The following is a 25,547-nucleotide window of genomic DNA, read 5'->3' on the forward strand; positions in this document are numbered from 1 at the left end:
GGGCTTCAACTCCCAGAATTCCCCAGCCAGCAGAGCCCACCCCTCTTAAAAGGGCCAGAATAACAGTGCAGGGAGGGACCTTGGGAGGTCATCTAGCCCAACCCCCCGCACAGGCGGGAAGCATTCCAGGCAAAAGCATTTTGCCAGCCTTTTCTGGGCCAAAAGGTCGAGAAGCCCGGTCCTTGAGCCCCCTTTGAGTGACTCTGTGCTTCAGAGAGGCTGTCCAGGGAAAGAGCGCCGCTCCTAGGTCGGGGCCAGGGGACCGAGTTCTAATCCAGACTGGACCGGAAGCTGGCTGGGCCAGGCCCCCTCTTGGCCTCAGGGCTGTTGTTGTTGTTGTTGGGGAGGTGGGTGAATAGAGGAGGGAATAGAATAGGAATAGAAATGAGAATAGAATAGCTGGAAGGGACCTTGGAGGTCATCTAGTCCAGCCCCCCTGTTCAAGCGGGAGAGACTATACCATTTCAGGGAGGGTTAGGCATCTTCTGGATTATTAATAAAGGTGGGATTTTTTTTTTTTAAAAAAAGATCTAAACAATCATTTTTAAAAGTCTGGAACCGCCAACGTTTCCCCTCGGGCTGCCCCCTCCTCTCCGCACAGGACGAGTCATTGGCCAGCCTGCGGAGGGCTACAGCGGATTATTCATCCGGCCGAGGCGCTCTGCGTATGCCCCGAGGACCCCACGCCCGCCCCAATTTCTCTCCATTTCCCGACTCCGGGCCTTTCCACAGGCTTGAGCCCGCCTCCCAAGAGGCGCCTTTTGTTCCGATTGGTCGTCAAGCTTCCCTACCCGTGCACTAAGAGGCGCGTGAGGCCGATGATTGGCTGCCGTGGCTGCCATTCTCCCCTATCGCAGCTGATCACGCCCCCCTCGGCCGCGCGCCCGGCTTTCAACCGCTAGCCGCCAGGAGCCGAGCGACTCCTGATTGGCAGGCTCAGCCGTCCGTCAGAAGGAGGCCTGCCTTCGCTCGCTTCTGCGCGCCGTGATACGCCCCTTCCCGGCTCGCCAGCTGAGCCAATCGCTTCCCTCCCTGCCTCCTTGAATTTGATAGGGCGACGGAGGCACGTGCGCAGCAGTTTCACGTGTCAGTCAGGCCAGTTGGATCCGGGGGGGGGAAATCTGCTTCCCTCGTAAGCGATTGGCTGGACCGAGACGCTTTCGCAGACGTCCCAGCTCCCTTCCATCACGGGCGTCCGATTGGAGCAAAAGGAGGAAGAGTCAGGCAGCTCTTTTAAAGGGGATTGGCTTTGGGGCGAGGAACGGCTCGGCAAGGTCCCTTCTAATTGGCCGCTTCCCGCATGTCCGGCCTCTCATAGGCGAACGCGAACCTTCCAGCACCGCCCCCTTTGGCTGGGGTCTCGCCGTCTCTGCCTCCCTGTTCTCATTCGGCGCCCGACGGCCGCAGCGGGAACAGCGGAGCCTACGGGATGGCGGCGGGCGAGGGCGGGGCCGATTCGCTGCCCCCGCCCTCCCCCTCCTTGCCCGGGCCCCTCCCGGGCCCCGAGCGCGCCTTGGAAGAAGCGGTGGCCTCGGGCAGCCTGAGCCTGGCGGGACGGCGGCTGAGGCACTTCCCCGGAGGAGCGGCTCGGCGCTGGGACCTCAGCGACACCACGCAAGCGGGTGAGGTGCTCGGCCACGCCCCCTCCCAGCCACGCGCCGCCGCTCCGCCTCCTCCGAAGCCCCCCTACCCCCTACTTCTCCGGCCACGCCCCCAGCGGGTCTCTTCTGCCTGCAGGCTCCGCCCTCTCCGTTAGGCTGTGCGCTTCGGACACGCCCCCTACTGTGCCCCGCCCCCTCGAAGAAGCGGCTGGGACTTTTCTCCGCCTGCCGGCCGCTTCCCCGCCCCCCCCCCGGAGAGAGGGGCTGCACTACAGTGCCCATCATCCGCGCCTCCCGGGACGATGGGAGTTGTAGCTTAGCCACCGGGGGTCCCGGGGAGGAGGTCGCCCCGCTCTCTCCGCCCCTCGGGTTGAAGCCGGCTGCGCCCTCCCTGCGGAAGCGCTTCTCCCGGCACCGACGGGCGAGCGGAGGCTCTGCGGATCTGGGAACCGGCGGGGCAGGGTCCGCGCACCCGCCGCTCAGGGAGCCCCGCCGCCGTCAGGGCGCCTCCGGGCGGCGGGGACCTCCGGGCTTGGACCGCACGGAAAGGGGGGGCGGCTGGAGCCCGGGCAGCCCTTCTCTGTCCACCGAGGCCCCCTCCCGCCCCTCGCCCCCCCCCGACCCCCAGTGGGAGGGAGCTGCTCCCGGGCGGGGCTGGTGGCGAGGGGAGCTGCCCCCCCCCCTCTTGTTCCCTTTGGCGCTGCCTTCTCCTGCTTTGCTGGCATCTGCAGGGAGGGCGGCTCGGCCCCCCTTGGGCCCTCCGGGGGAGCCGCAGCAGGGCCTTCTCGGTTGTGGCTCCTGCCTCCCTCCCTTGTACCCGGGTCAGCGAAGGTGCCCACGCGTGTGGCAGTAATGTCCCCAGGGCTGCTTTGCGTGTGTTCCCTGCTGCAGACGGGCATGCCTTTCTCAGCCGGTGTCCTGCGTGTGGCTGGCTGACCCCTCCCCCCTTGTGGGGCGATCCAGGGGCCTGTGCAGGTCGCTTCCCTAGAGGAGCCGAGGTGGAGGGCCAAGGAGGAACCGGATTCTTCCTGGGGAGGAGTGACTCACCCGAGGCAGGCAGGGGAGCAGCTTCTTCCTGCAACCACTGGGCCTGCTGGCTCCCGGAATTTCTGCCCTGGGGCACACTTGGCTCGCGCTAGTGCTCCCGTGGCAAGAGAGAGTGGAAGGTTGCTGTCGGGTCTCTCCAGCACAAGGCCCGGGGCATCCCCATTGCCTCAGCGGTCAGTGGGAGACTCCCAGCCGGTCAGGAGGCTTGGTGCCCCCCCCGCCCCCCCTCCCGCAGCATCTGGGTCGACCTTTGAACCTGACCCCTTTGCAAGCCGGGAATTGCCCTGGTCACTTGTGGCGGTCAAGGAGGCAGGGGCCACGAAGGCAGCCTGGGTGGGTGCCAGAGATGACCAGTGGGAGCCCTTGGGGCCTAGGACAGGGGGGGAGTGGGGTGCTTGTGGCTGCCCTGCCCTCCCGCCACCGGGCAGCCTCACCCCTCCCTGAGTGGCTGGATTGCAGTGGGGGCTAGTCATAATTGCTTCCCCAGCACGGTGGTAGCCTTTGGCCCTTGACCGTCCCCTGCGTGGCCTGACCCGTGTAGGTGTCCCACAGCATTGAGGGCCCGATGTAGATTGGAGGGGGCAGCCTCAGTCTCTTTTTGTCCGTGACCCAAAGGCGGTGGGGGTCCCTTCGATCCTTCCCTGCAATTAGATGTGCCTCACGCTGAGAGATCTCCCCATGTTGCCTTTGGGCTTGCTGGTGCGCCCTCCCTCCCCCATGCAGGATCTGTTAGATCACCCGGGGGCCCGATGGGTTCTTTTAAACCCGAACACAGAGCTGAGGTGGCATCAATCCCATGGGTGGGTGATCTGTGGCATTGCTGGGGGGGGTCACTCTCCCGGCCCTGCTTGACCTCTCGGAGCTTTTCCCTTCCGTTGTTCCTAGTCCCGAGTCCCTGGGGTGAGGGGAGCAAGGTGCCACTGGTCTTTGGGAGGAGGGGTCCAGCGCAAAGCCCCTGATTTGTGGGGTGCCGCCGGTTGATGCTCTCGTTTGACAGCTGCAGGAGGTTCCTGGGCCGGGTGGGGGTCACTGTGGGGTCTGGGATCATCTGTGCGGTAGGCAGATGAAGCCCCTCAGGGCTAGTATGCAGTCCTGCTTCGGGGTCTGTTGGCTCTGAATGGGACCTGACCAAGCTTGGCCCTCCCGGGTTTTGGGGCACTCCTGACAGCCCCCCAGCGCCTGCCCACCCTGTGCCAAGGGACGGAGCCGGCTTCCTTTGGATCCATGTCGTCTGTGGCTGGGGAGCACAATCTCTGTCACAGCACCTGCTGTCTGGCCAAGCATCCCCCCCCCGAGGATGGTAAGCCCCCTGCCCTCCTGCAAGACCCCAAACTCCCTGCCTCGGCCGGGGGCTCCGGGGGGCCTTTGAGTTGTGGTGAAAGGGGAGAGGGGTTCCCATCTGCTTCCTCGGCACCTTCGCTCTGCTCTCATGTAAGGTGGCTGCTCTTGTTCTCTCAGCTGGGGGGGGGACGGCCCAGAGTTGAAATAACCGGCACTTCCTGGTGTCCGGGGAGAACCGCTGACCATTGACCGGGGCCGTGGGCCTCGGCTGTTTCCTCCTTTGGCTTCCTCCCTCCCTCCAGAAATTGAGCATGGCCTGGCCCCAGATCCATGAGGCCCCCAGGCCTCGGTTGAGTTCGCCCCGCTCAGGCAAGAGACCCCCCCCCAGGGGAGGAGGCTTGGGCCTTGCCCATCACGCCAGGCCACAGATCGGGGTTTGTAGGGCCACGTAAAAAAGCGGCCCCTGGCTAAGCAGGCCGTAAGCAGCCCTGCGCTGTCTCCTCCGGCATCTGGTCCGCCTTCCGATGTCCCACCGAAGGTCCAGTGAATTTGTTTCTGTCCGGGAGGAGCCGTGCATGAGGGGCTCCCGCCGCCTCCCCCCTTTATGACACAATCAGTGGTCATTTTGAGAGGTTCCCCTCGGGGCTCTCGTTAGGGAGATAGAATTAAGGGAGGCCGCCGGGAAAGGTCTCGAAGAAAAAAATAGGAGAGCGTGAGTAACAATTGTGGTCTGATGCGATGTTTGAATTAGGCATTGTGTGAAACCTGGATTGGCTGAGGTCATCCAAGACAAACTCACATTGTGATTTCTCGGTCACATTAAAGCAGGGGTGTCCAACCTTGGCAACTTTAAGACTTGTGGACTTCAACTCCCAGAATTCCTCAGCCAGCAAAGCTGGCTGAGGAATTCTGGGAGTTGAAGTCCACAAGTCTTAAAGTTGCCAAGGTTGGACACCCCTGCATTAGAGGGGTTCTTGAATTGATTCAGCTCATTCTAGTTTATTCTACAAGCCGTGATTGGAGGCCACGGCATGACATCCTTGTGAAGACGCTGAATGGGGTGTTTCCCACAGAGAAGTTGGGCTGGCAACATTTGACCACAGGGCCGGAGGGAGAACAGGGCGTCTCAGAGCAGGGCCCCCTCCCCGCACAGGCCCCTTTTCTCCACCTGCCCCACTTCCAGAGGTGTGGACGTCCGGCTGGCTGAGGAATTCTGGGAGTTGAAGTCCAAGCCTCTTAAAAGTTGACAAAGTTAATTACTGGCGTGCATTAATGGGGGGGGGTTTTTTTCAGATTTCTCCTGCTCTCTCCGGGTTGTTTTCCCCTCCTGGATGAAAAGCGAGATGGGAATCCAGAGCTGTAATGTCAAAAGGCGGGAGGATCTTATCCGCCAGGGACCCAGGAGATCATGTGGGGCTAACGGCAGACCGAGCTGCCAGGGGAGCAGGAATGCTCCATTTTAGGCTCTGAGCGGAGTTTTTCCTCTCTGACCGAGTCCAGCTGGCTCCCACCGGCAGATCTTGCTGGAGGGCCGTGGAAAAACTGATGGGGGGGGCAGCTGCAGAGTGAGAGAGGCCAGCCCTCCTTTGGGGCAGCGGGTTCAGCTGCAGAGTAGCTCCGTGGGAGGCATTCCTCCTGCTGCTGCTGCTGCTGCTGGGGCCGATGGGACCTCTGGAAAGTAAACCGGCTTGGCATAGGGGGGGGCGAGAGGCTCAGGGGGGGGCCTTCTTTGCCGGGGCTCAACTGCAGCTGTTGCTCCCCTTCTGCCGGGCTCTGCTTTGTCCAGCTGCACTGGGCCCCTGGGATTGGAAGGCCCGGGAGATGCAGGCCTGGACCAGCGGTGGGTGACGAATCCATCCCTTTGGCCCCCAAGCTGCTTCAGCCCCCCCCCAGGTCAGGCCTCTCCTCCTCCCTGGCTCTTCTCTTCAGGGAAGCCCACCACCCAGCGGGGGTGAGGAGTGAGCTGGTGGGTGTCCAGGAATCCCACTCTCTGGACTGACCCTTGGCCTGCCCAGACCTTTGCAGCCTTTGTTCGGCTTTAAGAGGAGTGGATTGTGTTGATGGGCGAGGGGTCTTCCCTGCCAGGATTCCAGAGGAGCCCCGGGGGAGGCTTATCGTTCTCACCAGAGTCTGGTGAGGTTGGTCCCTCTCAGTGGAGAACGGGGACCTTCACCTGAGACGGTGGCCGGCTTTGGGACGGCAAGTCCGCCCTTGTTGTCATGTCGCCTCTGGATGTCTGAAGGTAGCAGGCCTGGTGCTGAGCAGAGGGACCCTGGGGGCACAGCTGGTGGGGCTGGCATCATCTCCAGAGGAGACACACCTCACCCCGCTAGTGGTGCCAGGGAGGCCCCACCCTTGATGTGCGGAAGGGTGAATCTTATATTCAGAACGGGTCAGATGGGAAATGCACGTCTGTGTGTAAAAGTTGGGACGGGCCTCTGGGTGTGGGTGGGGTCCCCGTCTCCGGCAAAAGCGGGGTGCTGGGCCAGCCCAGAGCTCTGGGAGTTGGGCAAGAGCCTCTTGTGCACCAGGAAGTGGCCTCTTCCTCTTTGCAGCCCCACAGAGAGTCCCGGGCGTGGCAAGGAGGACAGGGCGGGAAGAACGAGGAAGTCCCCGGGTTGTTGTGGCCTGCGAGCCGAGATCACCCGAGATGGGTGATCGGTTCCTGCTGAGGAATCCGCCGAAGGTCTTGTGGACAAAGTCCCTGGGGCGGGTTCTCAGCCCTGCTCACCCTTCAGGCGTTTCCCCTGGCAGCCGCACAGGAGTTGCCCAGGAGACGTTCCCGCCCTCCCTTGCCCCAGGGCAGCCCTGGGCAACTACCTGGCAGCCAGGCTTACCCAACTGGTTCCTGCCAACAGAAGCCCTGGCCTGGCAGTGCGGTTGCAGCTGGTGGAGAGCTGAGCTTCTCCTCCTCTGGCTTGGCGCCCTGCGTGTGCCTTGCCTGCTCGGAGGGCAAGGGGGTCTCTTGGGATCCCTCCCAGGTGCCTCCCCGGGGAGGGCAGTGAAAAGGAGCCGGCCAATCATAATCCTCCAGGTCGGCATCCTTCAGGGATCCAGAGTCTTCCAGACCCATTTACCTTGAGCCCTGGCAGGCCCTCGCGTTCTTCCCCTCCTTGTGATCGGGTTTGGTTCCCCTGTGATTGGATCGGGGCTGCTCCCCACCCCCAACTTCCCTTTGACATACGAGAAGCCTGTTTTTGTGTGTGTGTGTTTTCACTTCCTGCTGCCTCCTGTGCAATTTCTCCCTTCCACCACCCACACACAACGCCTTGCAGCATCAGGAGTTTAAAAGCCTGCCAAGGTGCTGCACAGAATCACCTTGTACGGGAGATGGTGGCGTAGAAATTTAATAAATAAGAATAATAATGTGGCCGGAGACGGCAGAAAAGAGGAAGAACCGGAGAAGAGAACAAAACGCAAAGACCTGCAAATAGAAATAGAACGACTGGCTCATTCTGTTTGTAGAATTTGTACCTGGCTGACGAACCGAGTCCTCCTGAATGATACCACATCGACAGGGAGGGAAATAGGCAGTGGGGTACCCCCAAGGTTCCCGCTTAGGCCAGTACTCTTCAATATCTTCATGAACAATTTAGATGAGGGAATAGAAGGGGAACTCACCCAATTTGCAGATGACACTAAACTGGCTGGAAGTGCCAGCACCCCAGAAGACAATCTTAGGAATCCAAAAAGATCTTGACAGACTTGAACAATGGGCCCTATCAAAAGAACGAAGTTTAATGTGGAGAAAAGGTTTTACACCTGGGCAGGAAAAACCAAAGGTTTAGGCGAAACCTGGATCAAAAACAGTAACTGTGAGAGGGACCTTGGAGTCCTGGTGGACGATCCCTTAAACACGAGCCAGCCGTTTGTGGCAGCTGCCAAAAAAGCCAACACAATCCTGGGTTGTATAAACACAAGCATAGAATCAAAATCACGTGAATAATAGTACTGCTTTTTAAAGCCTTAGTAAGGCCACACCTGGAATCCTGCATCCAGTTTTGGTCACCACATTACAAAAAAGATGTTGAGACTTTGGAAAAACTGCAAAGAAGAGCAATTAAGATGATTAAAGGCCTGGAGACCAAAACATATGAAGAACGGTTGAAGGAATTGAGCTTGGCCAATCTAGAGAAAAGGACTCAGGGTGACACGATAGCAGCCTTCCAATATTTGAGGTGGGGGTCAACTTATTTTTCAAAGCACCAGAAGGCAAAAAACAAACAAAACAATGGGTGGAAACTCATCAGGGAGAGAAGCAACCTGGAATTAAGGAGAAACTTCCTGACAGTGAGGACAATTAACCAGTGGAACATCTTGTCACCAGAAGTTGTGGGTGCTTCATCACAGGAGCTTTTTAAGAAGAGGCTAGATGGCCACCTGTCTGAAATAGTATAAGGTCTCCTGCTTGTGCAGGGGAGTGGACTAGAAGACCTCCAAGGTCCCTTCCAACTCTTATTCTCGGCATTGACAAAGGCAGCTTTGCTCAGAACAGCCGGCACCGTCGGACATTCCCGTCTGCCTCTCCCAGGTCCTTGGGGAGGGCTCAGCAGGCAGACAGAAGTGCCAAATCCAGTCTGAACATCTGGCTGAGGGTGTGAAGAACCATAATAAGAGGAAGGGTCTCTCTTACTTTAAGCTAGCCAGGGGAACCCGAAGACCCTGGCATGAGATCTGGCATCTCCTTCGGGATACTGATGTGGCTCCTGGCTATTTTTGTTGTCAAAGCGCATATGAGCGTCCGGCCTCCCGGCTCGTTTTCTTGTGCACCCACCTAAACCCGGCCTTCCTGGCCTGGTGGTGGAGTGTGGGGGGGTCTTCCCCTCTTGGGTCAGCCCATTGCACGTTTGAGATGGCGCCCGGGCCCAGGTGCAGCCAGGAAATTGGTTGGAAAAAGCAGCAGATGCCAAACAGAAGGTGTTGCAAAAGCAAAGGAGACGGGTGCCCAGCCAGGCCTCCCGTCATCTCTGGACCACCGACACAAGTTCTCCAGAGGTGCAAAGCGCTGCTCGGTACATTGCAGAGCGGAGGTTTTGGGAAATGTGCCCCGCCCTACTGCGTAAGCCCCGAGGGTGTGGTTCACACTGCTTGGACTCGCATCCTTTTCGTGTGCCTTGATTAGGGAATTGTTTACGGCTCGAAACGCACGGCCTTTCCTGGATCTTCTGATCGGCAGAGGAAGAAGAGGCAGAGACCTGCCGTGAAGTCTCCCCCCACTTGCCTAGGGTGATGGTGCCAGAGCCCCAAGCCGGCCGCCCGGGAGAGCATCTGTCCGACGGGCACAAGCGCCCCGCAGCCACCCAGCGCGCCAGAGAAAGGAAGCAGGCCGCCAGCCCCACACCTTCCTGCAAAATGGACGGCCACTTGGCCGTATCCAAAAGGGCCTGACCACTCAGCCCGACGGCTGTGAAATGGACAGCAACATGGCCAGAAAGGTCTCGGAGAGCAGCAGTGGACCCTGACAGCCCCGGGGCCTCCCTGCAGCGTGCGAACCGGCAGAAGCCCTTCAAAACAAGGAAACCAAAAGGCCCAGCAGCCCCGGAAGAAAAATCTTAAGAGGAGGGTCCTTTGGTGGTGGTGGTGGGCTTCCCTTTGGAAGGTGGCTGGAGGGTAGGGTTAGGGCTACGGCGCCCAGGCAGCCGGGGCAAAACTCATACGGCTCTGCCTCCCGGTTGAGACGTGCCCTTCGCTTTCTGAGTCTGCCTCCGAATTTCAAGAGTTTGTTCCGGTTCTCTGCTCCTTGCCAAAAATGGAAAGGTGGATGTGGTGGTTTGGAGGAATGAGGAAGAGCAGAACCTGCTGACTCGCAAAGGGGCCCCCTCTGCGGCGCTCGGGGGAGGCCTGGCTGGGCCGGGACAGGGCTGCCCGCCTCTTTGCGGAGCCCAGACTCTGAGTTCCTGGCATTCAGATCTGGATGTGGTGCTGATAAAACCTCTTGCTGGCTCATTTCTCTCCTGTGGCCTTGAGTGGCCGGTGACCTGGCCTTCCTCTCTTTGCACAAGGCCCCAGCCGGCCCCCTCCCCTGTTTGCAGCAAGGGGGGGTCCCCAACTCCGTCTCAGAAGGCTGCGAAGGGGCTTTTCGTGCCCTCGTGGGTGTGTGCGTGGGGGGGAGCTGGCAGGAACGCCTGAGCAGTTGTGTTTTCCCAGTTCTGGTCTCTCACTCTTTAGCCCCCCCTTTCCCCCCCCCAGATAAAGGGCGCTTGCTTTCCATCCCGCCTCTGGCCCCTTCCAAACGCTTCCCTGTATCGGACCGGCTGCCCTCGTTTTGTCCCAGAAGGAAACCATCTGGGCGCTATTTTTAGGCCTGGTCCGGAGTTGCTGGTCTGATTTTCCTCTCGGCTCCCCCTGCGCCCCCCCATATCATCTCTTGCCTGGGTGCCCCAGGCGAGGGGCAGCTGCTGCTTCTGATTTGGGATCTTTGTGGGCAGCTGCAAAACACTCTGCACGGCTGGGAAGGATCCGCTTCCAGCCGGCCCTTCCCTGCCGCCCCCACCCAGTGGAAATCGGGGAGCAGCTGCTGCCCAGCGGATTCCACTCTGGAAGGGGGGAGTCAGAAACTGCCCTAAAGAGGCCATTTTGGCACGCAAAGCTTTCATGACTGCCGCTGTCTGTGCTGGGGGCCCTTGCAATTGCCTGGGTGGGGCAGAGGTCAACCTTGATAAATCAGGTTTCTAGTCCTCGTGGCTGCCTGGAGGGCCTCTGACTGGTCCTTGGGCTGTCCTGAAGCAGCCAGGACTGCACGTTCACCTTTGCTCCTGGTGACCAGGGGGAGGGCCTGGCCTGCACCCGGTGACCAGTGGGAGGAGGCCTGGGGCCCTGAAACTGGGCTGTGCTGGGCTGTGCTGGGAGGGAGCACAGAGGGAGGGCAGGAGGATCCCCCCCTCTGAAGTCGGAGCTGAGTCTGGGCTGGGCTGAAGGGATTGAGAGGAGATGCAAGACCTCCCCCTGACCTGCAATGGAATGGCGGTGGGGGGGGGAATCAGGCAGGGCTGCCCCAGGGTCCCCCACCCGAGCACAGTTCCTGGGGGGGGCAAAGCTGTCCTCATGGTGGCTACAGACACCCCCCCCTCGATCCCAGAGACCCCTCAGGGCCTTCCCTCTGGGGGGCAGAGAGGACCTGTTGTGTTCTGCCCTGCTGCTGGTTGGGGGTCCCACTGAAGGCTCAGCTGGAGCAGGGGGGGAGGGGGCCAGAGGACAGGCACTGGGGGGGAGCTGACCCAGAGGCAGGTCCCTGGCTGATCCTGAAGAGCCCACACTCAGGTGAGGCCATGAAGTTGGAGGTGGGCATTGCCCCCCCTTCCTCGGCTGGGTGTTTCAGACACAAATCACAGGAGCCCTGTGGCCGCCTGGCACCCGACTAGTCGGTTTTGGTTTCGACATTTATTTATTTTTGTTCCTCTTCCGGTTGTAGCTAGCTAGATTCCTTCCCGTGCCTGCATCTGTCAAATAAGACATAATCCTAATAAAAACGTTGCCCGCAGGTCTAGCTTGTGCTGGGGTGTGGTGCACAGGAAAGTGTTGGCTGTACACGAGCACAACTGGAGGCTATCTCCCGTCTTGGACTGTGATACCTCAGGACCCATCATCCCCAAGCAGCCCAGGCCAGCCCCTTCCGGTGGCCGACTGGCTTCAGTTGTGAACCCTGAAGGAAGCCCAGTGGCGGCAGGGCGAAGCTCAGTGACGTGGGAGCAGCTCTCTGCACATGCTCCGGCAGACGCCCAGCGTCAGTCTGCTTGCCACACTGAGGAGGGTCACGGGGTCCTGGGCGGGCGCAGGGCCATGGCTTCCGAGTCTGACAGGTGGCCACCTTGCAAAGATGGCCTGAGTGTCCTCGAGGGTGCCTTGACCCCCTCCCCCCACGGGTCAGCAGGACAGTGGCCCTCTGTGTCTGGAGAAGGTCACGTGGGCAGCCGGTCTGTCACTATTGTTCAGGTTGGGATGGGGGGGCGGTTGGCTCCGTGCTACCATCTACCAGCTGCCATCACTCCCCCCCCAAAGAAAATCTGCATGTGATCACATGGGCTGAAGATAGGTAACCTACATTAGGGAAGGTTTGCAATTAGATATGGGACGGTTTGGGGCTCCTAATGGTATAGGACAGGGGTCTTCAAACTTGGCCCTTCTATGACTTGTGGACTTCAACTCCCAGAATTCCTCAGCCAGCATGAGGGAACTATGACCCTTTGATGACTTGTGGACTTCAACTCCCAGAATTCCTCAGCCAGCGTGAGGGAACTATGACCCTTTGATGACTTGTGGACTTCAACTCCCAGAATTCCTCAGCCAGCGTGAGGGAACTAGGACCCTTTTTATGACTTGTGGACTTCAACTCCCAGAATTCCTCAGCCAGCGTGAGGGAACTAGGACCCTTTTTATGACTGTGGACTTCAACTCCCAAAATTCCTCAGCCAGCGTGAGGGAACTATGACCCTTTGATGATTTGTGGACTTCAGCTCCCAGAATTCCTCAGCCAGCATGGGGGAACTATGACTCCTTTATGACTTGTGGACTTCAGCTCCCAGAATTCCTCAGCCAGCGTGAGGGAACTAGGACCCTTTTGTCTTGGGGACTTCAACTCCCAGAATTCCTCAGACAGGCACACATGCTTGGCTGAGGAACTCTGGGAGTTTAAGTCCACAAGTCATAAAAGGGCCAAGTTTGAAGACCCCTGGTATAATGAGGAACCATTTAAAAATTGGATGGCTGAGGGGGGGACACGAGACAGAATGACCGGGCTGGAGGGTACCTTGGAGGTCTGCTAGTCCAACCCCCTTCTCAAGCAGGAAACCTGTGCCATTCCAGGCAAGTGGCTGTCTAGCCTCCTCTTGAAAACCCTCAGTGTTAACGGGGGGCGGGAGAGGATTTGGGGCTGAAAGAACGGAAGCAGCGTCCACGGATGATACCTCGGCTGTATTGAGTGTTGTGGATCTTCTGGGCCTTTAGAACACAGAATAACAGAGTTGAAAGGGGCCTTGGGGGGGTCTTCCAGTTCAACCCCCTGTTTTCCTTGCACTCATCTCAAAAAGCCTTGAGGGGGAAAAACGTTGAGCTAGGAAAGAGACGGGATCCAGCGATCCCTCAGGGAAGGATCAGCCACACAGCCTAGGGCAGGGGTAGGCAACCTTGGCTCTTTTATGACTCGTGGACTTCAACTCCCAGAATTCCTGAGCCAGCTATGCTGGCTCAGGAATTCTGGGAGTTGAAGTCCACGAGTCATAAAAGAGCCAAGGTGGCCTACCCCTGCCCCTAGGGGTTATCTGGCCATTACGTTGCCCTGGATTTATTGTTGAAACGCTGCATTTTTGAACACCGTACCTGCATTGTAGGGTTTTAAAAAATGGCTTTTCGTGTAACTGAAAACGGCACCAAGCTCACCTGGCCAGATGGCCCTGGACAGGTGACTCAGGGGCAGCTCTGGCTGAGGAGCCCATCCTGGGGGGAGATGCTTCTGGGCTTCCTTCTGGGATCTCTGTATGTGCTGGAGCTGCTTCTAAATTTAGCAGCTGCTGCCTCCAAAACTTCAATCCACTTTGAGTGCAGCGTCTCATTCTTGGCTCTCCCCTGCCTTCCTCCCCAGAGGCTCTTGCAAGAAGCAGCTTGGAAATCCCTCTATTTGGGCCCTGCTTTTTCCACGGCCGGAGGCAGAGCCCTCTTCCCCCACCCCAGAGGGCTTCTGGGTGGGGGATTCCCCGTTTCCCTGGAACAAGGGAGCCGGGTTTTGTTAAATTGGGTGGGCTCCTTGGAAATGGGAGTTAGCTCCCAGGCGGGTCCGAGTTCAGAATGCGAGGTTATTTTCTTCTGTGACCCTCCTCCCCCCCCTCTTCCCCAGCCAGAGAGAAGCGTTGGTCTAACTCAGGGGTCCCCAAAGGACAGCTGGCTGGGGAATTCTGGGAGCTGAAGCCCAGCGGCCTTAAAAGTGGCCAACTTTGGAGAGCCCTGGTCTAATTCAAGCTTCTCCCTCTGTAGGTGACAGTATCTGACTTAAGCAAGAGGCTGGAAAATTCAGCCTGTGCCAAATGAGGCAGGGAGGGAGGTCCCTGGATGCCGCCTTGTGTGTGTGGGGGGGGCATGAGGTCTGAACAGTTGTATTTACTCTTCCAAAGCTAAAAGGGCCAAAGATGGTCATCAGGAACTAGAAAGTGTTGTGAGCACCAGTTACCCTCTAATCTCCCTGTTGCGTTGTGAAGTTAAGTGGGGCAAAAAGTATTCGGCATCTTCAGCAGGTGCAGCCCAGGGAGGGGTCAAAGGGAGGGCTGGCCATCATTAGGGAGAACCCACAACTGGGTTTACGTGTAGCTTAAGGGGCCGGGCTGGGCTTGTGCCTTTAAAGAGCAGCAGCGACCCGAGTCAGCAAGTTGTGGGTGTTCCAGCGCTGGAGGTTTTTAAGTAGAGATTGGACAGTCATTTGTCTGTCTGAAATGGTACAGGGTTTCCTGCTTGAGCAGGGGGCTGGACTAGATGACCTCCAAGGTCCCTTTCAACTCCGTTATTCTGCTACAGTCGCCTCTGCTGGGGACCTGCTCCTCTGAGGTGCCCAAAGAATATAAAGCACATTGGTCTCTTCCATACATGGCCAGACACAACACACCCACAAACACACACACACCACGGCAAAGGGGCCCCTCCAGACTCGGAGGAGGAGGAGGAAGGGACGGACTCAGCCCTGGCGAGGCAGGGGCTGTGGGATTGATGGTGGGGGATTATCTCAGAAGCTGACGTGGCCCTCGAACGTGCTCTGAGGCTGGGGAGGGTCACTCGGGGAGGACACGCCTTGGAGAAAGAAGCACCCACCCCCCTCACGGAGGGCTGGTGTCCAGCTGATCTGCTGGGCTTACTGGCAGGGCAAGGGCTTGGCGGTCAGTTCCCTTCCAGAGAGGAAGTTGCACTGGTGAACGATGCAGATCAAGGCTGCTCAAGCAGATGCAGATTCTCTTGGCCCCCCTCGGCCTTAAATCGAGGCTCTGTGGGCATTGCCTGCTCAGAGGGGCCCACCCGGCCTCTCTTCCTTGCAGAGATGAAGCGTCAGGCCCTTCCAGGCTTTGGTGGACCCACAGAGGGGCCTGGGGAACGAGGGGCGGGCATGTCGTAACAGGGCATCTTCCCCTTTGGGTCGCCGCCCCTGTCAGCAGCTCCCCCTGGAAAGGGTCCTGAGCGTCTCATGACTCTCTGCCCGCACAGATCTGTCGCGGAACCGCTTTGCCGAAGTGCCCGAGGACGCCTGCCACTTGATGTCCCTGGAGGGGCTGAGCCTGTACCACAACTGCCTACGCAGCCTCCCTCCCGCCATCGCCAACCTCCAGGCCCTCACCTACTTGAACGTCAGGTACCCGGGGAAGGGGGGCAGCTGGCGGGCGGAGCAAAGGGCTGGGCGGGCTCTCGGGCGCAGCGGCCTTCACAGCCAGCCTTCCTCCCTCCCTCCCCTCAGCCGGAACCAGATCTCGGTCCTGCCCGCCTGCCTCTGCCACCTGCCCCTCAAGGTCCTCATTGCCAGCAACAACAAGCTGGCCGCCCTGCCGGAGGACATTGGCTCCCTCAGCAGCCTTCGGCAACTGGTGAGTCTGCCGGCCGCGGAGTGGGGTGAGTGGGAGGAAGGCCGAGGCAAGCCCAGGCCGGGCTCCAGGCTGGAAGCCAGAGAGAAGGAAGCTGCCCGAATCCTCCTGGCTGCAACACAGCAGGGAGCCCTCTTGGGGCTGTCCGGGGGTGGCGGTGGTGATAGGCCGGGCTAGATGAACGGGGCGTGGAGGGCTCTTCGGAGTGGCTGGCACGCCTGCGCCCTTCCTACCGGCAGTCTCTGCTTTTGGGGGGAGGGGGGGCAGGGGCTTCACTCGGTTCCCTTTGCCCCTCCCTGACCAGGATGTGAGCAGCAATGAGTTGCGGTCCCTCCCGGGGAGCATGGGAAGCCTGGAGTCTCTTCGGGATCTCAACATTCGCCGGAACCAGATCACCGTCCTGCCTGAAGGTCAGTGGGTCGGCCTGCCGGCCTCTCCGGGTCGAATCCCTTCTGCTGGGCAACTGGGCGCTGGCTGCCCCCGGAGCCCTTCCGAGTCCCCCCCCTTTCCCTCCGCAGAGTTGGCCGAGCTTCCGCTGGTGCGGCTGGATTTTTCCTGCAACCTGGTCACCCGCCTCCCGGTCTGCTTCCGTCTCCTGCGACACCTGCAGTGCATCCTTCTGGAGAACAACCCCTTGCAGTTCCCACCCGCTCAGGTAGGCAGCCGAGACGGCCAGGCCCCGGTTCCGTCTGGAGCCTCGGAAAGGATCTGTCCCTCGCGGCTGGGCTGCTCTTTGGCCGGCTGGACGAAGGCAGCCTGGAGGGCTTCGACCGGCCCTTGGAGAGCCCCTCCTCAGCCCAGCTGGCCGGGCCAGGGAGGACTGGCGGAGGGGCTGCTCGTTCCGGATCTGACGGGGTCCCGTTCCTGCAGGTCTGCCTGAAAGGCAAGATCCACATCTTCAAATACCTCAACACGGAGGCCTGCGGCAAAGGCAGGCCGGGCCTGGCGGAGCTTGCCCAGGGACGCCCCACCGGCTTTGGCACGTGGTAAGAGGCCGAGGGAGGCCCTGGAAGGGGCTGCCGGCCAGTGTGCCGGTTTTGGCCTCTGGTCGGAGGGAAGGGCCTTGGCGGTGGCCGGAGTCTCATTCTCGCTGCCGCCTCAGCTCCCGTCCTGCCTTTCAGCCTCCCGGAGGACTTCTACCCGGCCCGACAGTACGGGGGCCTCGACTCCGGCTTCAACAGCGTGGACAGCGGCAGCAAGCGGTGGTCGGGGAATGAGGTACGTCGTGGCCTGCAGGCCCGGTGGGTGGGGTCCCCTCGTCCTTTCCCCCTGCTGGTGGAGGGAGCCTGGCCGTGGCCAGGGCCGAACCGGGGGCCCCTCGGTCCGGCCCCTCCGTGACTGGGGGCCTCTCTCTCTTTCTCAGTCGACCGACGAGTTCTCCGACCTCTCCTTCCGCATTGCTGAGTTGGCCCGCGACCCCAAGCAGCTGAGGGAGCAGCGCGGAGGGGCAGGTGAGCGCGGGGGGTGGTGGTGCCAGCCTGGCCGTAACTGAGGGGGGCCGGAGAGAGGCCAGGCAGCTGGAGCCCAGTTTTTCCTCCCCCCCCCTTTCCAGGTGATGCTGGTGAACTGGAGCAAATTGACTACATTGACAGCAGTTTGAATGGGGAAGAGGAGGAGGAGGAGGAGGATCTCCTGGTGGAGGAAGAGGCGATGGGCCCCCCTCCGGCTGGGAGGGCCAGCAAGGCGTGGACCGGCCCCCCGGGGACGGCGTCCCAGGAGGTGAGGCAGCTGCCCTGGGGTCCCTCTCCCATGGCCCTCAAGGAAGCGGCTGGGGGCCTGTTCTGGGAGGCCATGGAAAGTACTCCGATTCCTGTGCTGGGCAAGATGGGTTCTTGGGGTGTGTGGGAGGGGGGCAGGCGGGAAATCTGCCCCTCTGCACTGACTCTCTCCTGTGCCCGTCTCCCGCAGGAGCCCCAGAAACCGGCCAGGATCCCTTCCCCGAGAGCGGGAGCTGCAGACCCAGGGCTGGCTGGCAGGTATGGGGACTCCCTGCCCAGCTGCGTGGCCTTGGGGGGGGCCCGTAGGAGGTGGGGCCCCTCCCAGCCCTCCTTGTCCCGGCCCTGCCCCTTCCCTGCCAGGAGGGGGCTGCCCTCCCTCCCTCCCTCCCTCCAGGAATTGTGGGGCCGGCCGCTCTTCTGCCTGCCCCCCTCGCCTGGCCGATCCTTGGCTCTGCAGACTGGGTGCTTTGGGGCGCCAGCGCTGGCTCGGCTTGGGGCCCGGCCGCAGAGCAGCTCCCCCCCACGGACTTGCTGCCTTCCTCCCCACTCTTCAGGAGCAGCAGCGGGGCTCCCCTCGCCAGGCCGGAGGTCTCACTGGAGGAGCGCCGTCGCCCTGAACTCCTGCTGCTGTGGCAGGAAAGGGAGCGCCAGCAGCAGCAGCAGCAGCAGCGGTGGAGCCAGGGGGCAGAGAGGCCGGACAGGTGGTCACCTGGGATGGGGGATGGGCATCTGCGGCTCCCGGGCAGGGGCTTCGCAGCCCTCCAGCGGGTGGAGTCGGTCCTTCCCCCAGTCTCCAGTCCGCAGAGCCCGTGTTGACTGGGAACGGGCGGTTGGCATCCTCTCCACAGGTCTTTGGGCACATGCAGGGGCAGCTGAAGCCGCCGTGCCTCCTGCTAGATGGCCAGATGCCCTCTGCCAGCCTTTCCACTCCAGGAAGTGCCCCTCCGACCTCTGGAAGGAATTGGCCCCCTCCCCATTTGCTCTCTCAAACCATTAAGGGCCTCATAGCTGGCTCCAGCCCCCTCCAGGATTGGGGGGGCTGCAGGAGCAAATGGGGGGACTCTGGACCTCTTGTGCAAGGGCCGTTCTCTGCCTCCCACCCCGTCCTCCCCCCCGGTTCCTCAGGAAGGGCTCCGATCCTTCCCAAAGGCCAGGGCTGGAGGGCTGACCCAGGGTCCCTGTGGGGGCTGGCTGGGTTCCTGTCCTGAGGGCGCCCCTTCCTTCCTTCCTTCCGCAGCGGCAGCAGCAGCCTGGCAGAGAAGGGCACTGGCCTCCCTCAGCCGAAGCTCCGTGCCCAGGTAGGAGTAACAACAAGGGCTGCCTTCGCCCCGGGGCTGCCCTCGAGGGGAACGTGGGGCCGGGCGGCAGGTGGAGGGAGCCGGCCGCTGGCTCAGCCCATTTTGGGAACCCCGGGCCTTGAGGAGAAGGCAGAAACGGTTTACTTTCGCCCTGCGTGTTTTAGAAAGTTTTCTGTGCTGTGTGAATTCAGCCAGAGGGTCTGGGTCTGTGTGGGTGGGACTGGTGCCGTGGATGCTGGGTCTCCTGGTAGCCCCACCACCGGCAGTCTCGGCAGCCGCCCGCTTGGGGTGCATGCTGTCCAGTGGGCAGAGGGCTCTGCACCCCATCTGAACGCCCTGGGCCCTGACCTCCTCCTCTTGTGTGGCCTTGCAGGGAGTCAGACAGCCGGCTGGTTCCCCCAGGCACAGTCCAGGCTCTGCAGGTAGGTCCCCCCCCCCAATTCCTCCTGATTCAGGAGCTGCGGGAGCTTCCCCCCCCCCTTCCTGGCTCTGTCCTGGTGGCCAGGGGGAGGAGGAGGGAGAAGCAGCCGGTTCCTTGGGTGGGTCGGGGGTCTGTTGTAAGGACTTGGCTCCGGGGGTGGCTCAGCCTGCCTCCCAGGCTCGCCCAGCGCAGGGTGTGCTTCCCCCTCGGGGGAGGCGGCACTACGTGGAACCCGGAAAGGGAGTCGGAAGGAGACGGCGAGGAAAGGCGGAGAGGAGACGCAGCTGGGCCCAATTCGCCCCAATTTCCCTCCGCGCCCCTCGCTCTTTGCAGCCGTCCGCCACACCCAGACGCTGCTTCCCATTTTTTTAAACTTCATTTTGTACTTTTGAGACTCTCAGAAGCTCCATTCAGGCGTTGCTTTTTCCGTTTTCCCCTTGGCCCACTCACTCTTTCTTATGCCTCTTTAGCCGTTCCTTCCTCCTTCCTTCCTTCTTTCTCTCTGTGCGAGCGAATGTCGTACGGAGCGCCTTTCCCGCGGGCCGCTCACTCCTGCATTCACTTCACACACACACACACATTCTTTGGACACGGGTGCATGTTGAGGGGTCCTTTCCCACCGGATTCAATTTGCGTAGTTCTGCTGACACCCCCAGCTTTCCCTTTCGTGCCCGCGTCTCTTTCCCCAGACGGCTCCTCAAAAGAGACCACAAACCGCCACGTGTCTGCCGGGAAACCTTAAAACGCCTCTGCCCTCCTGGCCCTTGTTAGCAAACCGCCTTCCAGGGTGCAGAGATTCATTGAATGGGTCCAGTTTGTGGCCCCTGCAGTCCTTCCCTGCCTGACACAATTCCCTCCGCTCTGTTGTTCCTCACAACTCTTTGTGTTCTCTTCCTTCTTCCTTTGATTTTATTACAGACCCCCTTTTTTGGCTACTGTGAGCCCACCCAGAGTTGTTTGATAAATTAAATAAAGGCCCTGATGCCCGCGCCCCGCCAACTAGGTCAGGGGTAGGCAACCTTGACCCCTTCTGCCCGTACAGACCCTCTGCTCTGCCAGAGCACCAGTCTTGCGCCCCGCGATGCCAGCTTGGCGCAGAGGCCCTCCAGCTTCCTCTTCCGCTCTTCGTCCCAAAAGAGCATCCAGCGCAGTTCGGGTGAGTGTTCGAGAGAAGGCAGGGCCGCGAGACTCTTCCCCGTGCCCGTTTGCAGGCCTGCCGGGGGGCCGTCTGGGCGGGTTGCAGGAACACGGAGGGGGCTTTGAGCCCCTCTTGACCGCGAAGTGGCTCCTTGGTGCCGGTGGGATCAGGAGGGGCCTTGGAAGGGGGCAGAGGAGAGAGTTAGGAAGTGAGAGGGGCAGGAAGAGGACGGCGTAGCGAGTGCGAGAGGGGTTTCTCTCAGCCTCCAAGACGGTTCTCAGGAATTCAGGAATGCTCAGGGTCCTGATTGCTGAGCCAAAGCGGGACCAGGAAGGGATCCGTTTTGCTCCAAGTGCAAAACCTGCTTCAAGTCCTGAAGGTCCAGATGACATTTCAAAGTGGCTGGCACAAACCTCCCTAATTCACTGGGGGGGGGAGGACATTGTAATCCAGGGGTATTCAAATTTGGCCCTTTGATGACTTGTGGACTTCAACTCCCAGAATTCCTCAGCCAGGCATGCGTCCGCAAGTCATCAAAGTTCCCTCACGCTGGCTGAGGAATTCTGGGAGTTGAAGTCCACAAGTCATCAAAGGCTCATAGTTCCCTCACGCTGGCTGAGGAATTCTGGGAGTTGAAGTCCACAAGTCATCAAAGGGTCCTAGTTCCCTCACGCTGGCTGAGGAATTCTGGGAGTTGAAGTCCACAAGTCATCAAAGGGTCATAGTTCCCTCACGCTGGCTGAGGAATTCTGGGAGTTCAAGTCCACAAGTCATAAGAGGGCCAAGTTTGAAGACTCCTGGTGTAATCCAACTTGCCAGATTCTGTTAGTTCAGCCACTTTCAGTAACGGCAGCTTTGGCTTTCCTGCGGGGTCTGGTCTGCCTGGTGGGGCTGAGAGGAGGCAGCCCTTGGAAGCTGGTTGCATCCTCAGTCAGCCTGTCAGGGCGATCCTCCCAAGGACCACAGCTCCCCAGAGACAAGCTTGCCCTTCCTGGGGGGAGGGGGGGGGCAGCCAGGCCCGGCATTATGGGCTTCCCTGAGCGCTACCGAACTGTCTTTCCAGACTCCCCACCTCCTGAGCTCAACAGCCCCTTGCAGTCCCGTGCTGGATCCCAGGCCCCAGGCGAGAGCGAGCTCCTTGGCCAGCTGCGCAAGGTAGGGGTTGCTGGCGGCTGTGCCCCGGCTAGGAGTTAGGGGGACACTTCTAAGCAAATGGCTTCCGTGTTGAGGTGGCAGCTGGAGGTTGGGGCGTCTCCCAAAGGGAGGGGAGGAGCTGCAGCTGGCACTCAAGCTGGGCATCCCGGCCTCAAAGGTAGCCGTCAGCCATCTCTTTCCCCTCCCCCCAGGCAATTGAGTCCCATCTGAACCTGACGCTGGCAGAGGACCTGGGTGAGGCCCTGGCTGATGGGGTCATCCTTTGCCAATTGGCAAACCGTCTGTGCCCACGCTCTGTGCCCTTCATCCACGTGCCCTCGCCTGCTGTGGTGAGCCTCTCTTTGGAAGCATGTGTGTGTGTGTGTGTGTGTGTGTGTGTGTGTTTGGGAGAACGGGTTTTATTCCTGCAGCAGGGCAGCCTTGGCTCCTGTGGCTGAAATTGGTTCTACCTGGGCGTCCCCTACCTGGGCCGCTGCTGCCTGGGCGTGCCTGGCAGGCTGAGCCTCCTCGCCGCCCTTGCCCACCGACTCTTCTCCTTTGCAACAGCCGAAGCTGAACCCCTCCAAAGGACGCAAGAACCTGCAGAGCTTCCTGGCCGCCTGTCGCCATCTTGGGATTCCTGAGGTGAGGCCGGATGGGGAGTCCCTGGGGGACCGTTCTAGGCCCCTCCCCTACCGTTTTGCCCAAGGCCTGCTCTCTCTCTCTCACCCTCCCCCCCAGCAAAAGCAGGCGTCTCCCCTGCCCCTCCTTGCTTCTGTTCCGTGTTCTCTTAACATTTACGTCTCCGTCTTTCTGTGCCTGTGTTCTCTCGCCTGCCGCAGGTGTCTCTCTGTGGTGCCCCAGACATTGCCCTCCTCCTGCAAGGCAACGTCCGCGGCTTCCTGTGCCTGCTGGAGGCCCTGCTGCTGCTGCTGCACCCAGCGGCAGGCGGGCCCCTCGCCCCCGCCGCCCTCTCGGGCCAGCTCGCCGGCTTTGGTGTCTTCTATGCCTGCGTCATGTTGCTGTTGTACTTTGCCTATTGCCAGCTGTGTGGCTTCTGCTGCTGCTGCTGAGTGGTCGGACGCTCGTCCCGATGGCCACCCGACTTGAGCAGGACCACCCGGCTCCCAGCAGCCCCTGCCTTTCCCACTCAGGGTGTGTCCCCCCCAGGGATTCCGGGCCCAGGCAGAACGTCTACGGAGGGTCTCGGTCACCCAGGCCATAGCAAGCTGCCCCTGGCTAGGGACATCTGTCCGCCGGTTTCAGGCCGTTCACCGCCATCCCAGCTTCGCTCAGCCAGGCCTTCGTTCTTCACGCGGCCGAACGGGTTGGGGCGGTGAAGAACCCCAGGCAATCACCGTCCCCTTCTCCAGCCGGGGTCTCCTGACCCCTCTGAGGCTTCTGGTCCTCCCATTTCAGACCCACGCCTGTGCCTTCTCCCCAGAACCTGGCGCCGTGGCCTTCTCTCCCCCGTGCCCCTTCGCCCCCTCCCCTTCCCAAGTGCCTCCTGGGGCAGGATGGCCATGGTGTGCCCCACCTGGCAACACAAAGGCCTCCGCCTGTTTTTGCCCCGCAGGAATTGAGCCGCCTTAAGCACAGCAACCCTGGATTTTAAGAGCAGCCCCCCTTTCCCAGTCCTTGTGGCTGAGAGCTGGTGCCTTTCCTGGCTTTTGCAAGGAGGGCTTCCTGCCTATTTTGCACTCGGAAACTGGGGCCTTTTGCTCAGTTCTTGGCAGGCGGGCTGTGCCCTTTCAAGGGCCGCGGGGCAGGTGGCCGTTGCGAGACCCGGGCACTCCCTTGCCGCAACAGCTGCCCGATCCTGGGGCAGACCAGGAGCCTCTTCCTTCCCAGGCCGCCTGTGCTGGAGTCCCCCGCCTGGGACCTTCTCTGGGTGAAGGGGGGAGCCCCCCGGCCTGGCACCACCAGCTCCTTTGGGGTTGGCGGGCTGGGCCCAGTTCTGTGGAAATGCCTTAATGGGAGGAGGCGGTTCCCCTTTCTGGCCCAGCCCCTCCCCCTCAGCCACGCTCCCCATCTTCTGCCTTAAATGTATGTTAAATTATATATATATATATTTTATACACGCAGCCACACAAACGTTATACATATATATATATATATATATTTGAAGATTCAAGAACTGTGGGAGATTGTGAAGATTTGTGTTTTTAACCACTTGTACCATATTGTAAATATTTTATTTATCGTCTTCCTCCACGCGGGAAGGAAGGAAGGACGGACTTGCAAGGGCTGCAGCTCCCCCTCTCCCTCCCCCCTCCCCGCAGATGCGTCTCTGTCTCCGCTGCGCCCCCCCTCGCTCGTGTATTTGTTGAAAAACGGCCAAAACACGGTTTTTTCCAAGCAGAACCGCCGCCTCGGCTCGCTTTCTTGCTCGTCGCCGCCGTCTTGTCCTCCTCCCCCGTGCTGGGGGGCTCGGGGCGAAACCCCTGACCGCCGCCTCCCTTCCCTTCCCTCCCCGCAGGCCGAGCTCTGCGGCCCCCGCGGCGCCGGCCCCCTGGACGACGAGGACCTGCCCGGCCTGGCCGCCACTGTGCGGGCGCTGCTGGCCGCCGACCGGAGGAGCGGGGCGCTCTAGGGCGGGGGGAGGGGGAGGGGAAGAGCCGGGCGCGGGGCACGCCGGGAACTGTGGTCCGCGCCGGAGCGAAGAGGAAGAGCGGCCTTCCGGCGCGGTGACGTCACCGGGGGCGCCGCGCAGTGGGCGGGGCCGAGGGCGGCGGCGGCGGCGAAGATGGCGGACCTGCTGGGCTCGATCCTGAGCTCCATGGAGCCGCCGCCCGGGCTGGACGACCGCGAGGCCCGGCGCGCCAGAGGTGGGTAGGGCAGGGGCGGGGGGGCTCCCGGGCGGGAGGGGGGCTTAGGGCCGTCGACGCCCCCTCCCTCCCCCACTGAGACCCCCCCCGCCGCCGCCCGCCCTTTTCTCCCCGCAGAGCAGAGCGCGCGGCTGCGGACGCTGCAGGAGCAGGAGAAGCGCCAGAAGGCCGCCTTCCGCAAGAGGGTCCGTCTCCCTCCCCCCCGGGGGGCGGGGGGCTTGGCTGGCTGGGGCGGGGGGCTTCCCGGCTGACGGCCCCTCTCCCTCCCCCCCCCGCAGATGGAGCGGGAGGTGTCGGCCTTCCTGCAGGAGAGCCCCGAGCCCCGCCGCCGCTTCCGCCCCATGAGCAAGATCGAGCGCAGCATCCTGTGAGTGGGGGGCGGGGGTAAGGNCGCGCTACGTGATGCTCTTCAAGAAGGCAAGGGACCCCTCCCCCCCTCTCCTCCCCTTCCCCCCCCGCGTGCGCCCCCCCCGCCCCGCCTGACCGGCCTCTCTTCTCTTCTCTCCCCCCCCTCCCCCAGGAGTTCGCGCCCTGCGATGAGGAGCTGGAGGCCTACCGCCGCGGGGAGGACTGGGACCCCCGGCAGGCCGAGGAGCGGCGCCGGGCCAAGGTGGGAGCGGGGAGAGGGCGGGGGCGGGGCAGGGGGCGACGGGGGCCCGGGCGGCGTCTGAGCGTCTCTCTCCCCCCCCCCCGGTTGCTCCCCAGGAAGCGGCGGCGCGGCGGGCGGCGGAGGAGGCGCTGCGCGGGCCGGCCGAGGTGACCCCCCCGAGCGACTACAAGGACAAGTACAGCCACCTGATCGGCCGGGTGGCCGCCAAGGACGCCGCCCAGGCCATGGAGGCCAACAAGGCCTACGGCTGTGGTGAGCGCAGGAGGGAGGCGGGGCGGCGGAGGGGTCGCGGGGGGGGGATCTGAGCCCCCCTGGAAGGCCTAACCCTCCCCTCCTGCCCCCCCCTGCAGTGCCGGTGGCCAACAAGCGGGACACGCGCTCCATCGAGGAGGCCATGAACGAGATCCGGGCCAAGAAGCGGCTGCGCCAGAGCGAGGAGGTGGCCAAGAGCTCCTAGGGGGGTCCCGGCCGCCCCCTCCGGCCCGGCTTGGGGGGCCGCCCCAGGGCTGCTCCCGTTCCGGGGGGGGGATCCGGTGGGGACGGGCGGGACTCCCTCCTCCTTCCTCTCCCTCTCTCCCCCCCCTCGAATACCGAAGTTCTATTTAGAATTGCTTTTTAACGCGGTAAAAAAGGCATTTTAAAGGCTCTTAGCCAAACGAGGAAAGGTTTCAACAGATGTACCCGGGGGTGGGTGGGTGGGCGGCTGTTGTTTGTGTGAATATGCATCCCCCACCCCCACAGTTGTCATTTTCTGCTGATTCAGCTCACTTTTCCAGCGTGGCATGTCGCTTTTGAGCCACGGAAGGAGTCCCCCCCGGCTTAGTTGTAGGGCTGCAGCCCCCTCAGCTCTGCCACCCAATTTCCCCCCTTCCATCCCACCCCCATCTTTGGGGCTGACCTCTGCCCTTCAGGCAGAATCACC

The 25,547-nt window shown here is 61.4% G+C and overlaps 2 protein-coding genes across 2 annotated transcripts; both read left to right on the plus strand.

The window, feature by feature from the left end:
* The first annotated feature begins 1,429 nt into the window (after positions 1 to 1,429).
* On the plus strand, positions 1,430 to 23,780 carry LRCH4 (leucine rich repeats and calponin homology domain containing 4). The gene is made up of 18 exons (XM_029283580.1): positions 1,430 to 1,622; positions 15,108 to 15,252; positions 15,355 to 15,481; positions 15,783 to 15,888; positions 15,997 to 16,133; positions 16,349 to 16,464; positions 16,600 to 16,696; positions 16,842 to 16,929; positions 17,031 to 17,197; positions 17,387 to 17,454; positions 17,751 to 17,897; positions 18,434 to 18,494; positions 19,975 to 20,077; positions 21,117 to 21,208; positions 21,400 to 21,537; positions 21,755 to 21,832; positions 22,030 to 22,200; positions 23,667 to 23,780. Exons 1-18 carry the CDS (start codon positions 1,430 to 1,432, stop codon positions 23,778 to 23,780), a joined length of 2,148 nt encoding a protein of 715 aa, XP_029139413.1.
* A 153-nt stretch (positions 23,781 to 23,933) lies between these two features.
* On the plus strand, positions 23,934 to 25,082 carry SPAG7 (sperm associated antigen 7). The gene is given in 7 exon segments (XM_015813160.1): positions 23,934 to 24,015; positions 24,133 to 24,200; positions 24,294 to 24,382; positions 24,384 to 24,432; positions 24,536 to 24,625; positions 24,721 to 24,877; positions 24,976 to 25,082. Coding segments are annotated over 7 exon segments (642 nt in total).
* The last annotated feature ends 465 nt before the right edge of the window (positions 25,083 to 25,547 follow it).

Source organism: Protobothrops mucrosquamatus, unplaced genomic scaffold (assembly GCF_001527695.2).
Source record: "Protobothrops mucrosquamatus isolate PMUCROS unplaced genomic scaffold, P.Mucros_1.0 scaffold141, whole genome shotgun sequence".
Classification (NCBI taxonomy): Eukaryota; Metazoa; Chordata; class Lepidosauria; order Squamata; family Viperidae; genus Protobothrops; species Protobothrops mucrosquamatus.